Below are 15174 nucleotides of genomic sequence, written 5' to 3'. Positions count from 1 at the left end.
CCTCTCTTCTTTGTCTGTCATGCACTCTGGACTTCCATTGCAAGGCTATGGGCCACATCTTTGCCAGTATCCTGACTTTTTCCATATCATTCACTCAAGACTACTCCCTCTGGGTCAACAGTATCATCTAGATTATAAAACTCTCATGTCCTGGTTCTCCTTGTGGCTAATGAACCAATCTCAGAAAAGAGACACAAGTAAAACCAAACTAACCACATGTTTTCACTGTACTTTCGACAGGAGCAACTCTTGCCTTGATGCTTTGTGTTAGTAGATCTGGGCATTCCCATCCATTTTGGGCTGATGAAGGGCATTCGACACTGTCAGGCCCAGCCCTGGCTGCCAGTACCTTGCAGTGTGGCAAGGTCCCATTTGCCAGACTCGCTTGCTGGCATTCCAACTGTATGTCTCTCATGGAGGCCCATGGACAGTCAACAGAAGGCCTGAACACACTCTGAGTATGCAGAGCCTTATGGACTGCTAGGTCTTGAGTGCATTCTCAGCAGAAGAAGCCTGGGAGTGTATAAGTAGAACTGGCACTTGGTAGATAAAGGCCACAGGAGCCTCCCAGTCTACCAACTAGGGATGTAGTCCCTTGTTGTGTGTCAGGGTCCCCTGGACAGTGTTTAGAGGATGCCAGTGATGGCACAGTTCAGCCAATCTGTAAGCATGGGCACAAAAGTATGTTTTCATAGTGCTCCTTGGTTGATGCTATGTGCCACCTGGGACAAGACCTCTAGGCCCTCCCTCCTAGACCTCACTGCAAAAAGTTTTCTTGACACTGTATTCTCCTGTCCCCACATACCAGACAAAACTCTTCATATCCCCTGTATTTGGCTTTCCTCCTCCTGATAAAGTGCCCATGTACCAGAATTTATCTTTCTGGATAGTCCTACCAGATGAGTCATTTGAGCCCTTCTCTTCTTGTGTCATCCCAGGTGTTCCATCACAAAAAAGGAAAAAATTTAGGAAACTCACCACTGCCAGGAAATTCCTTTGAGCCCCCAGTTCCCCAGAGCATTATTAATGTACTCTTTCCCCCACTAGAAGCTCAGCTGACTTTCCCAGTCATACATTGATCTTGTCATTAGCCAACTTCCTGTCAGCCTCAGGGAAGGCAGCCAGCAAGGCAGTCTTGGAGAGGAGCACACCACCCTTCCCTCAGGCAAGGTCCTGGTGGCCACAGTCTGAGAAAGGTTGTCTGAGCCCAAGACAAAGAGCTTCTGTCACCACCAGCAAGTGAGACATTGACCCAGAGGCTCAGTCTCCAGAACAAAATGACTTTAGCACAATTCAATTTATTGTATTAATTAAGGGAAAATGAAACCATGGGTTTATCATACTTTTCATTAACTCCAATGCAACAAAGGGATGTATCTGGGAGTTGGGAGCAAGTTAGGATGGAATATACTGCTGTCCATACTCCCTGGTTTAATTAAGGAGGGGTAGCTCAGAGTTGCTTATTGTCAGCAGCATTCTAAAGAGAGTCAGAGTGTCAGGGAACACAGAGATGTGGAGCAGGCCTGGCAGAGAGAGAGATTAAGTGGAGAGAGATAATTTGGTGAGGGTTCAGTTTCCAAACCTTTGGCAATTGGATGTAGAATGAATAGATACTGTGTGTTCATCCTACATGAGATGCATATACAGCTCAAGGGAGTGGAAGGTGTAATCTCATCTCAGTGTGTTCACAATTTAGAAATGGAACACCTACCTTATCAGAAGCAAGTGCAGGCAATACAAGACTGAGGTCACATGAGCCAAATTGTAGCAAGTGCTGAGATTTTACTCCAGTTCCCACTCAAGCTTGTTTCTAATGCTTCTGTCATTCAAGAGGAGGCTCTTGTGTTGAGAGGTATGTGATTTGAGAATGAGGCCAGGAAATCCCTAGGGAGGGTGAAGAAACCTACTCTCCAGCTTATAGGTTTCCAGAAGACAGTTCCCCTGTACTCCCTAGGAGGAATAAATCCCTCTTCTAAACTGGTCACTCTTTGTCTCCACGGATGATGGGTGACTAATGTCACTGTTAAAGTTATTTGCTCAGCAGCCCTTGGACCTTGTCAAGCAGGGATAAGTCCATTATCTAGAAGTGAGGCAGCACATCTGATTCTCCATCACCTTCTTAATCTACCTCTGCTTGGGTCAAAGGGTTCTCCTTACACTTGATTCTCTATTCCAATACAGCCCTTATTCCCAGGTCCAGCATTGGGCCTGTAGCTGAATACCAAAGGCAAGTACTCTTACTGCAGTAGTCCAGACACCTTTAGTTCATAGGGAGAAAGGCAAGAACCTCTGTCAGTCTTGGATGCCAAGCCCAGATTGTAGGCCAACCTGACAGCAGTAAAGCTGGTATTTTGATCTGCTTGTGGCTCACTTTATGTGATTATGTTCTACTGGCCAGAATCCTGGAGAGAGAGATGGATGAGTGACAAGATTGTGGCACATATCATCACATGCACTTCTGACATCTACCTTGCCCTACATACCTCAAGGGCACAGAAGCCACTGGGAGGGAACTACTCCAGACAGTTCTTTTCCTTGACCTTATCTTGCTCCAGACCTCTAGGATAGGAGTTCCAGAAAATATACAACAAGCCAGCCAACCCACACCTTGTTTGATTTACTAAGCACTCCTTATAGAAGCAAAATCTCAGTTCCTTGCTAACTTGAATGGATACTTAGTTTTGGTGAATGGACAAGAAGCTATTGTCTAATATAGATCAAAAAGCCTAGGTGAGGCCTAAATAGGTCAGAAGCATTCACACAAGCACCTGGACTTTGGATTCCAACTTTCCAAGTTTAGTATTAATAAGGAGCATCTATAATAGCCCTTCTTGCTGAGGGAACAGGGAAATGTCTGTTCTTGCTTTTCGAGAAATCCTATCATGGACCCTGGGGTGTCTACACAATTCCCACTCCCAATGGCTTCCTTCTCTTCCTCTTTCTCTTTCTTCTCTTCCTTCCTCAGCCATCTGACTCCTCTTTCCCTCCTCTGGCTGTTCTCTTCATGATGCCATTTTCTCTCTGTCAATACCTCCTTAAATTCTTAGCCCTCCTCCCTCTTCTCATCTCCTCATATTAATTTCCTCTAAGACACCCGCCCCTAGGCATGTGCCACTGTGAGCCATCTCCTGACAGATCTCTTGGCAAAAGCTGTGACAGGTGCTGACATTTAACCTCACAAAGCAGTTTCCCTGGATAGAGCGTCAGCTTTCAGCGGCATATGAGGAGGGACACTGGGGTTGGGGCACCCAGAAGGGGGCTTTTTAATTATTTCAAAGGGAGAAGCCTGTCAGAGTTTGCCTCAATATGAGGATGCTTGTTTTGGATGGTGTGAATAGTAAGGCAACGGAATAGACTTCCCTCTGAAATCATCCCTGGGGATGTTTGCACAGAATGGGGAAAGATATTCTGTCAGAGACAATAATCCAAAAAATGGAAGGCTAAAATCTTTGATCCTCCACGGTGTTTCCAACTGAAATTCTAAGGAGTTGTGTGAGGAAAAGAAGGAACGATTAGGCATAAGAATGGTGACTGAGATACAGCTGGCATGGGAGGACAGGATGTGAAAGGAAAAAGAAAGAAGAGGAACAAGGTCAGAATCCTTCCAGATTTTACTCTGGATTTCCCATTTGGTCTCCTCAGAGATGAGGATGATGTTTAAGTTTCTTCCAGCTCTAATAAATCTTTCTGACCCACTGCACCTTACGAGAGGGATCTAAAAATGATTAAGAACACTGAAAACTGAGCTGAGGGACAGAAAAATATACAGTGCTCCAGTTGTGGGGTCATGAGATTATAGACTGCCCAGGGTCAAGGACCTTGTCTTCTACATCATCTCCACCCCACATACAGTGTCTAACCCAGCCCTTTTCTCAAGGTACATGTGAGTAAGATAACTGCAGGTAATATCAGGGAAAGCAGATCATGCCAAGGATCCTTCCCTGAAGCAGTTTCTTGGTCTGCCCCTCCGTTTCTAAGATGCCAGACCCTATGTGTGGACACTGTTTGTTCTTTGCCTTCTGTGACTGTGTTAAGTCAGAATATGTGTCTTTGTAGAAGAAGCACCCTTGTGCCCACAGAACCACGGGGCTTGCTTACTCTGTCCCCAGGCACATGCCTTGCATCTAAGGGGCCCTAGTCCAGGGACCTCCCACATCCCATGATAAATGGCCCCATTTGTATTCTTGAAGATCTTAATCTCACTAATATAGTGTATTGACTTTCTTAAAAGTACTCATCTAAGGAAAGAAATAGCCCATTTTTAAAAATTTTTTTTTAAATATTTATTTATTTTTCAGAGAGAAAGAGAGACAGACCATGAGTAGGGGAGGGGTAGAGAGAGAGGAAGCACAGAATCCGAAGCAGGCTCCAGGCTCTGAGCTTTCAGCACACAGCCCGATGTTTGAACCCATGAACCACGAGATCATGACCTGAGCGGAAGTCGGATGCTTAACAAACTGAGCCACCCAGGCATCCCAGAAATAATCCATTTAAAAAAATATATTTCTGCCAATGGCTTAGAATTCACTTACTTTTCCTCCCAATCATGTTATATTGGGATGCCTGAATGCATAGAGCAGGTTGATAATGCTTTTGGGTTATTGGCTTATTAAGAGACATCTCACCATAAAGCAAAACTGTGAAGCAGATTTGGAACTCTCATTTTCATGCATTTTGTCAGAGAAAATATCGTAGCCCTTTAGGCTTTAGTCCTTTTGTTTTTTTCTTTAATCCCTTTTGAAAGTGTCTTCAGAATCTTTCCTGTGGCACCTGGGTCATCTTGCTTGCACCCCCTCTACCTTTCTTTCCTTCCTCCTTCTCCTCCTCCTTCCTCTCTTGTTCCTCCCTCAGGTGTTTCTCCCTTCCCAGTTCCCTTCCTCTGCTTCCACATCAGCAGTTTGTCTTCTTGGCAGCCAGCAAAGAGGATTAAAACATGTGTTGCCTTCTGCCCTTTTCTCTGCAGCATGGAATCAGGATTTTCCATTGCAACCAGAACTGGAGAGGGCAGGGAAAGCATTAAACCCTGCAGTTTCCTAGGTCTCTAGGCATTTAGCAACCTAGATTTGTTCACCTAGTATTCAAAGCAGTAACAAAAATAACATCTCAATCACCTTCAGTGGGCTTGAGATAGGGAGGGATTTCAACATCCTCTTTCCATTTCTTAGCAAAGAAATCCGTTCAAGAGAATGAACACTTTGTAGTAAGATCATAAACACTCAGTGAACAGTTCGCTTCAGGGGTCCAGATGCCCGGCTTCAGTGCACCTTACTGAGCGCTATACCCCCAAGAGGGTGTCTTTTGAGATGCAGACTCCACAAGAATCCTCTTTCTGAGGGGCATTCAGTAAGCTCTGTTGACCAAATGGCCACTTCACAGACCCAGACAGTTAGAAATGTGTGACAAGAGAGAGCTGAGAACAGCACGTGGTGGTGCCTTATAGCTTCACTGCTCACTGTGTGGGTCCCAGACCTGCAGCATGGAGATACTCAGGCATCTGTTAGAAATGCAGAGTCCCAGGCCCTGATCTAGACCTATTGAATCAGAATTTCTATATTTTTTAGATCCCAGAGGAATTTATATGCAAATTAAAATCTGAGAAGCACTTACTTTATGGTACAAACTTGACAAAATTCATTTTATCACTTAATGAGGTAGTATTATCATAACGATCCCTATTTTGCACAAAACACTCTCTTCCTTCTTCCTTTTTTTGCTGTCATATAATTGTTCCATAAAAATACCATTACAGATAGTGAAAATACATCCCTGCATTCCAAAGGGTGGTTGTGTTGCCCTGTAATTGCTTCATGAAGAATCCAGAATCTGCCCTACTCATACAAATGCAGAGAATTACTCAGGGCCCCAGCACATTGACCTCCACCTTCTTTGAGGCTATCCTTTCCCTTTGCACAAACCAACACTTCTAAGTTGACTGGCATCCATAAACTTGCCTTATCAGGGACTTTAAGACAGCTGTCTGGTGTATACTGTGTAGCATGATATAGATCTATCTCATTCTCTCCAAGGTTAGCAGGTCAGTAACCCTGCCTGAGGCTCCTGCCAGGCCCTACTGCAGGTGGCTCCTTTGGTCAAATGAAGTGGAGTTTAATTACTTGTGGTAAATGCACCGCAGCACATTTTGAAAAAATAATGGCCTGTTAGTAGTACGAAGGCAGACTTTCAATTCTGCCATATTTATTCACTGCAGAAAAGGTACAGTGCATTTGGGAAGTTGTTTTGGTGTGATATCGTTGTTTGATCCTTTAAAATACTTAGATTGGTCCACCAACATAATTTCAATAAGTGAGGCAATTTTTGTCTTTATAGACTTCCTGAAATAGGTGGTCTCAGAATCTTCTTCAACTGTGAGATTCTGTTAACCCTAAGAGAAATAAGGGGGGAAAAAGATGGGAAGATGTTTACATCCCTCCAATAAATCTTGAGGAATTAGTATATGAATTAGCGTGAATGACCAAATGTCTGCTGTGGTACAGGGCTTGTGACCAGCACCACTACCTTGGGATCCTGGTAAATAGGGCCCTACGACCCTATTTCTCCCCTTCAGGGTGTGTTTCCAACCTCTACCCTCAGCCATTCTTTTTTTTTTTTCTTTTTTTTTATTTTATTTTTGGGACAGAGAGAGACAGAGCATGAACGGGGGAGGGTCAGAGAGAGAGGGAGACACAGAATCGGAAACAGGCTCCAGGCTCTGAGTCATCAGCCCAGAGCCTGATGCGGGGCTCGAACTCACGGACCGCGAGATCGTGACCTGGCTGAAGTCGGACGCTTAACCGACTGCGCCACCCAGGCGCCCCTACCCTCAGCCATTCTTCATGTGGGTTCAGCTAGATTCCCCAAGATTCCCACACTCATGCCTGTGGGCTTGTACTGGGACCCAATCAACAGTTTCTGGTTCTAGGAGCGTGACAAAGGATTGCTCCTGCTGGAAGGCCAACATTTCTTTCATGTAATTACATGATATTGGGCTACCAGAATTGGTGACTGCAATTGTTTATATATAGAGGGTCCCCTTGAAAAATATTTTGCCAGGGACCCCACACCTTCTTGGGATATACTTGGTAACTAATGGAAGAGCTTGGGTGTTTGGGACTTAGGGTGGGAAGAGGAGGCAATGAAGGTCACATGAGGTGAAAAGCAAGTGGTCTGGGGAAATGGGCAGGGTGGGGGAAAACTCCCCAAGGCTTAGACTTGAATCAAAATCAGCTTGTTAAAGCACCTGTCTCTCTACCCACTGCCCATCACCCTACCCCTCAACTTCCTGCTGTTTCACATCCATAGTGGACCTAAACTTAGTTGATGGAGCATCCATTGGATAGGAATATGTTTATATGTGTGTTTGAGGAAAATTATAATGAGTTGTTATCTTCCTAAAACTGTTTTCACTCTAATGTCTGGAGCACAAAAAGGAATCAGGCAACAGGCAGAAAAGAAATGCAAATGGCTGTACTTCCTCCCTGGCCTTTGTGTTGGCTGGGTTTTCATGGGAGCCTAGTGCTTTGACAGAACTGAAAACATTTGAATTTCAAGGCAGAGGGTCTGTTCTATTTGTGCTGAACCACAGGGATGGGGATAAGGGACAAGACAGAGGGACCAGATTTTTGTAAGACATGTAATGGCTGCAAACAATATACCTTTTACAAACCCACAATATTTTGTATCATGAATTCCAATCCTCACAAGTGCCTAGGAATAAAGCCTCCAGAATGTTCCACAAAGTCAGGTATTAAATCCATAAGGCTGTTCCAGTAACTCTGGATCCATCATTTGAGGCCACCACTGTTATTTTATGTTGGCAAACATTTATTGAGCACATCCTGCAAAACAGTCACAGAGTACTTCTGTATTCACTCTTTCTCCAATTTTTCTTCTCTAGTACAATTTGAAAACAAATCTAGTGCTTTACATCTGTCTATATTAAAATATTAATTTATTTTGATTATTTATTCTACAAGTAGTTAGTATTTTGTGCTCTGTCTCCAAGGGAATTTCTACATAATAAAAAAAATTAAGATGCCCACACTAACATACCCTAAAGTTATCCTTACATTTTTATTATGTTATTAATCATAACAATTCTCTTTAAAATATCAAAGTTTACTAGTGTGTTGGGCATTTCACATGTATTCTCTTAGTTAATCCTCATAATAATCATATAGGAAAAACAATGAAAGCCTCTTCTTTTCAAATGGTCTAAAAAGTTAAAGTGACTTGGACAAAAACACATTGACGCAAGACTCAAGCAGAGAATTTCTTTCTTCAAATGCCATACTATTTGGTCAACATGGTGTCTTATAATCTTTGACTCGATGTTCAAACCCCATTATTACAGCTTTTTGTATTCCTTTCCTTACAAGCTCAAGATATGAATATGGTTCTGTCCCTGGTTTCACAGTTTCTTGATTGTTTCTGTCTCTTTCTTTCCTCCCAGAAGGCCAGGGCTTTGTGAGTGAGGATGAATACCTGGAAATCTCTGACATCAAACGTGACCAGTCTGGGGAGTATGAATGCAGCGCCTTGAATGATGTTGCCGCACCTGATGTGCGGAAAGTAAAAATCACTGTAAACTGTGAGTTGACCCATTGTCAGGAAGTTTCAGAGGAAGAAATAATATAGGTATTAAGAGAACAAGTTGGTCATGACAGTGCCATTTTCTGATAGTTCCAAATTGTTTCCAACAGGAAAATACTTTCTCAGATTGTTTTGCACCATGAGTGTCCCCATTGCCATTTTGCCCCTGGAGTCTACCTGTGCCTGTCAGAACTTTTAGCTAATGGGGAGAATTGTTTACTTTGAATTGATTTCAAGGCTTAAGAAGATGCTGGGGTAAATGCAATATCTTTAAGCAAGAATTATTTTCCTAAAATAAAGGGTTATTTAACTGGGAAGGTAGGGTGTCACAAGAAATCCATTTGCATAACAGGTGACTAAATTCCCCTTTCGTCTGTTTCATGAAGTCACTCTGCATTTTCCTTCCACAGACCCTCCCTATATCTCAAAAGCCAAGAACACTGGTGTCTCTGTTGGTCAGAAGGGTATCTTGAGTTGTGAAGCCTCTGCAGTGCCTATGGCTGAATTCCAGTGGTTCAAGGAAGATACCAGGTACCCTGAAAATGGAAATAGGGCATATCTGATGCAGAGCCAATGGATCATTCCCCACATGGAAAAAGAATGATAAAGTAAAGGAGAACGATATGGCAAAACCAAAATGCGTTAGTCCCCTTTATAACAGTGTCTCCTTTTAGAACCAGGAATGAAAAAATAGAGGAAGCTGGAAAGTGGGAAAATGAATTGACCTCATTTCAGAACCTGAGATTAGTTGTAGACATGGCACCCCTCAATGACTAGACACCAGTAAATTTCACCTTTGAAGCATGAATATTCTCTCCTTTTTCCTCCTGTGGAGGCTGTGGTACTTATGTTTTGAATTAGAGACACTGGCTCAGTTAGAGGAAAGGTGTCTGTGAGGAGGGGAGTCTCCTTATAAGATTCATCTCTGGTATCTATCACTTTCCCCTGCTTCTCTGTTTGCTGTTTCACTCTATCTGTAGAACCAGACCAGCAATACCTTCTCTTATTGCAGGCTAGCCACTGGCCTGGGCGGCGTGAGGATTGAGAACAAAGGCCACATATCCACTCTGACTTTCTTCAATGTTTCAGAAAAGGATTATGGGAACTATACTTGTGTGGCCACAAACAAGCTTGGGAACACCAATGCCAGCATCACACTGTATGGTGAGTGCAGGAAGACTGGGTGCAGTGGGATCGGGGCATGTAGAGGGACAAAGGCTGGATTTGCTTGGCCTATGTTCATCCATACTGTTCAACCCACCACCCTTAGATATGAAATGCTTCTCCCTGTCATTCTCCTAAGCATGAACAATGATGTTTGCAAGGTAATTGATATTTCATGGTCTACTGAAAGGCAAGGCTTGCACCTCACAAAAGGAGTAAACCCAATTCTGAACCAAATTGAATGGTGGTTGCCATAAAGAACATAGAACCAGGGAACAGTTTGACTGTAGTACCTAAAGGTCTGAGGGGGTAAGTTAGATATAATTTTAAGATATCTTATATAGTAAGAGTCTATAATTCTGGGGGTTATATTTATGGATTTGAACTAAGTCAACTGCAGCCATCACGATTCTCATATTGATTGTCATGTCATGTTCTCACTCACTGAGTGGACAGAGCAGTAGTCTGTGTCTTCATCACGATGGCTGCTCTGTCCAAAGCTGGAGCATCAAAACCTTCCCTGAAGGTCCTCCCATATAAATGGAGAGGTCTCCAGATTCCTGACTGGCTCCCTTAGAAGCCCTCATTTCTCTCTCATCCAGCCTTCCCACATTGTTGTGTCCATCTCTGTGTGTAGCATTTCACACCATGGGCCAGGGCCAGGTTGTTGTGATATTTCGTGTGTGTATGTATTTGTTTATTCACTGAGATTTGGTTAGAGGTGAGTGGGATGAAAAGGTATTCATCTTTCCATGTGTACCTCAGACCCTGAACAAGCTTTCAGCACTGACATTAACTAAACTTTGTCCACCAACCATCTGAAATGTGTGATCTATGTCTTTTGTTTTCTCTCTGCATTGTGTGTGCATTGTGCTGTGTGTGTCTTAGAAATAAGCCCCTCATCAGCAGTGGCAGGTGGGTACAGCATGTTCCTTCCTTCCTCTGCCTGCCTGAATGCCTATGCTTTTGAATATAAGCCTACTTTAAAGATAGGCTTGCCTGCTCGACCTCCCTGACTTATTTACCCTTAGTAGATAGATTTCAGGGAGTTTGGTTTGCACAATTTAGGTAACAAGCATGTAGAATATGATGGCTTTCACATAAACACTCACATTATTATACATATTTGGGGAAGAGGTTCCCCCCAAAATCAATACACTTTGACTTGGTGGCCTGTAAAATAAATGAATATTCTGCTATTTCTGCACATAGCAGCACCAAGAGGAATGCAACCAAGAGACCAAATGGATTATCAAATGATTGTCTCCATGGGGAAGTCACCCTACTATGAATATTTTATTCTTTTAGATCAAGGCAAAAGGGGAAAATGATTTAATTCTATAAACTTCATTTTAAAATAGAAATATTTGGGGGTCATTATTCATAATAATAGTAATAATATTTACCATTTACCAAATATTTACTGGTTTCTATGCATTATGTTAGCCAGTACTGTGCAACATAGGTTACTAAGTCCATTTTAAAGACGAGTAAAAGGAAGACCAATGAGGTTAATTAACACTGAGGTACACATACCAGTGAGTAGGTACTGGATGAAACCCAGAAGTGGATGCTTCTTCAGATCCTGGGTAAATAGCATTCAATGAACACATACACACACTCACAACGATGCAGAAGTACGTGCTCATCTGTGCTTCCAGAGGCAATAGCCTTACAGCCCTATTTCCCTATGCTCAATCTCAATCACAAAGAAAGTGGTGACATTTAAATTTTTCAGTCCTGGAATCAGCTCTGTAACTGTCACTTTTTATAGCTCTGGATCTAGGACAATTACAGGCCACCAGCACTGCCCACACTTTAATGTCTATGAATGTCCACGTCTTGGTCTTGATTAAACGGAGGGGAAATGGTGGGATGGGTGTGATGCTCTGCTCCTCAGCCTACCATGACCCCCTCAGAAAGGTCATGAGGGGTAATGAATATGGCCAAGAGAGGGAACCTAGGACTGACAACTGAATAATCTAGGTTCTTGCACCTCCCAACCACTAATAAAAGAGGTGTATCATAGCAGATAACAGCAATGTATCTTAAGACTGTATCACCATGCCAGGGCTGCCATAACAAAATATTGTAAACAATATAAATGTATTTCCTCCCAGTTCTGGAGGCCAGGAGCCCAAGATAAGCCAGGGAGACCTATCATCTAGTTTTGATGAGGACTCCCTTCCTGGCTTATAGATGACCACTTTGTCCTCACATGGCCTTTTTTCTGAGTGTGTGTGGTGTGTGGAGAGATACAGACAGAGATGGCAATGGAGGGGGTGAGGGAGAAAGAGAGGACTCTCTCATATGCCTTCTTACTAGGGCACTAATGCTATTGAATTAGGGCTCTAACATTATAACCTCAGTTAACTTTAATTACTTCCTTATAGGATCCATCTCCAAATACACATTAGGGGGTTAGGTCTTTAACATATGAATGTAGGGAGATACAATGCATTCCATAGAGAAGACCTAGCTTCATCTCCCAATTCGGCGGGCCACTGACAGCTACTTAACCTTGCTTATCTTACTTTCCTCAGATGTGCTATCAGTACCTTCCTTTAGAAAGCTGGTGGGAGGACTGTATAACATCTTATAGACAGAAAGCCCCACAGATGCTATGTTTAGATGTGTGACTTAGACAACACACAAAGTCTACAGGCCTCAGTTTACAAAGCTAAAACTGGGATGATGTTTCCAGGCCTGCTGACTGTCATTAGGAATTATCAATAAGACAATGTTCATCATGGAGGCATAACAATATGAAACAGCTGAACAATATGAAACAAAAGTATTTTTCAACACTTTGTGACACAGCCCATCTTCTCACTGCTTCCCTTGGTATGGCTGCCAATATTGTTGCTCAACTGGACTGTATGTTCCTTTCTTCTGAAGTCTCTTGTGCCCTTTACTACAGCAGTACTAATCCCCAGGATCCTCCCAGCCTGCTTCACCTGGTTAGTACTCACTCACCTAGGATCCCTTCCTGAGGAAGTCTTCCCTGAGTAGGTCAGTGCTCCATTGCACACTTTCTCATACAGTGCTTCTGGAGGTTGCTCTCACCACAGTGCTCTCCCTAGCATTTGTCCAGTAAGTATTTACCAGTATCTGCCACAAGTCAGGTGCTGTTCTCAGTGATGAGGACACAGGGCTGTGCCATGGCTACAATCCTTTTCTCTGTAGACTTCACTTGCTAGTTGCAATTTTACTTCTGCTTCATTTATGTAGTTTGAATAAAATCTTCCCTCCCTTTTAGCCTGTATGCTCCATAAATGTAGGGACAATGTCTGGTTTGATCCTTAGAACCTAGCACAGAGCTCCATACACATTTGTGGGTAAGGAAAGTCTTGTTGAATGAATGGATAAACAGAGATTGGACGGTTGCATTGATGATGCCAGCAGCAGGAATTCAGCTGTTCAGGAATGAAATGTAGAAAAATGCAATAGGTCGGTAGTCTCAGAGCCTCTCTGAGGCCAGGCTCTGCTGCTCACCAGCTGAAGGGCTCTGGGAAAGTCAATCTCCATGTAACTTATTTTTCTCCTCAGTGAAAGCATTTTAGAAAATATGTCCTGTAATTATCTGACACTATGCCTGAGTGGAAATAACTTGACACAAGATCAGAGTGACATTGTCCAGCTGACTAACCCTTTCTGCGGACCACGGGTGTTCCTTCTAGGCCTCAGTATTCCCATAATTGTGTCTAATTAGTGTTACCAACGATTTACTACATGCAGAGCCACTAAACTAAGTGTTCTAAATAGGTTTTTTTTTTTTAGTTTTTTTTTTTTTTTTTTTTTTTTTGACAGCAAGAGAGTGAGAGAGTGGAGGTGGGCAGAGAGAGGGAGAGAGAGAATCCCAAGCAAGCTCCATACCTGCAATCAGCACAGAGCCTGACATGGGGCTTGAACTCATGAACGGTGAGATCATGATCTGAACCAAGATCAAGAGTCAGATGCTTAACTGACTGAGCCACCCAGGCACCCCTGTTCTACATGTTTTATCTCATTTAATGACTCTAGGAATTAAGTACTATATTTATCCTGATTTTACACAGGATGAAACTGAGAGATTAGGCAGCTTACTTACTCATACTATCTTACAAATGTTTGAGCTGAGATTAAAGCCTATGTACTCTTGTTCTAGTATCTGAACTCTTTTTACTGCTTTGATACAACTCACCATACTTGGCAACTCATCATGGACATTGGTAGATGACTATCCAGATAGAAACCCATATCAACAATTAGCCTATGTGGGTCTGTTACCTATACCAGCATCTCCACTCATCCATCTAAATCTGATCCCATTCTTCAGTAAACATAAGGGTGCATATATCTTTTTGAAAAAGTGTTTTCATTTTCTTTGGGTACATACCCAGTAGTGGAATTACCAGATCATATGGTAATTCTATTTTTAGTTTTTTGAGGAACCTCCATACTGTTTTTCACAGTGATTGCACCCCGTTTGCATCCCCCCAACAGTGCATGAGGGTTCCTTAAAATAATTTTAAAAATTCAAAAAAAAATTTGATTGCATTCTTGTAAAAGACATTTTTTACATTTACAACCCATATACTCATACTTCCCAAATACACACGCCTCCACATTCTCAGGCATGCAGCGGTGTTTGGCCTCAAAGAATGTAGGATTGTTTTTGGAGACCCTTTTGACTCTGCACTGTGACCCCATCACAACACATACTCAGAACAGGCCTCTCACACAAACATACCTTTATCTATTTCCTACCTGCATGCAAAGAACAAGGGAAAATGGGATGAAAGCAGTTTCAAAAGAACACATAAGACAAAGCTTGTGAGACAGTAGGTTGGGGAGTGGGGTGAGGCAGGACACGATGGGGCAGACTGTGAGAGCCAACATAGGTGGGTGGGCGACGCGCAGAGACAGATCAGTGGATGGCACCCACATGAGGTGATTCTTCCCTCCACGCCAGCTGCTGCCCTTCAAAAGCCACACTGATGAGATAGGTCAGGCAGACAGAGTACAACTCACAGTGGCATTTTAGACTGCCTGGAAGTTTCTTAGTGTGGGGCAATGGCAGGTACTAGAAAGACCACAGAACGTTGAGAGACCAGGAACAAGAAAAACAGAGTTCTGGTCCCGACCCTGGTTCAGACAAACTGATGCTCTCTGTTCTCTGGTTGTCTGTGAAATGTAAGAACAGAACAAGATGGACTCTCAGTTGACTTCCAGCTAAGTGTTCTAAAGTTAAGAAACAATGGGGAAATAGTATTAAAGGCAGGTCTCCAAAACTTGTCATTCACAACCTTGGAAATGGCAGCAGTCAAAATGCTTTTTTAATGGAAAAGCAACCTGCTCTAAATATAAGTAAGTTTTATTTGCAGGCCCACCTGGAGGGCTGGCACCTTGAAGTCTTGCCAGGCCTGCAGCAGCAGAAAG

General features: G+C 43.0%; 1 protein-coding gene across 2 annotated transcripts in view; it reads left to right on the top strand.

Annotated features, from left to right (window-relative positions):
- OPCML (opioid binding protein/cell adhesion molecule like) overlaps positions 1-15174 on the top strand; it is a 499188-nt gene that overhangs the window by 473147 nt on the left and 10867 nt on the right. The window contains exons 4-6 of one of the 2 annotated variants that reach the window (XM_042906219.1): positions 8453-8587; positions 9000-9120; positions 9602-9753. In XM_042906219.1, coding sequence (XP_042762153.1) covers positions 8453-8587; positions 9000-9120; positions 9602-9753 — 408 coding nt within the window. Of the gene's footprint in view, positions 1-8449; positions 8588-8999; positions 9121-9601; positions 9754-15174 lie in introns of both variants that reach the window. The other variant, XM_042906218.1, reaches the window with a different exon arrangement.

The sequence above is a fragment of the Panthera leo genome, chromosome D1 (assembly GCF_018350215.1).
Source record: "Panthera leo isolate Ple1 chromosome D1, P.leo_Ple1_pat1.1, whole genome shotgun sequence".
Lineage (NCBI taxonomy): Eukaryota > Metazoa > Chordata > Mammalia > Carnivora > Felidae > Panthera > Panthera leo.
Note: the sequence above shows the minus strand (reverse complement) of the source record. Positions and strands in the feature narration are given on the sequence as shown.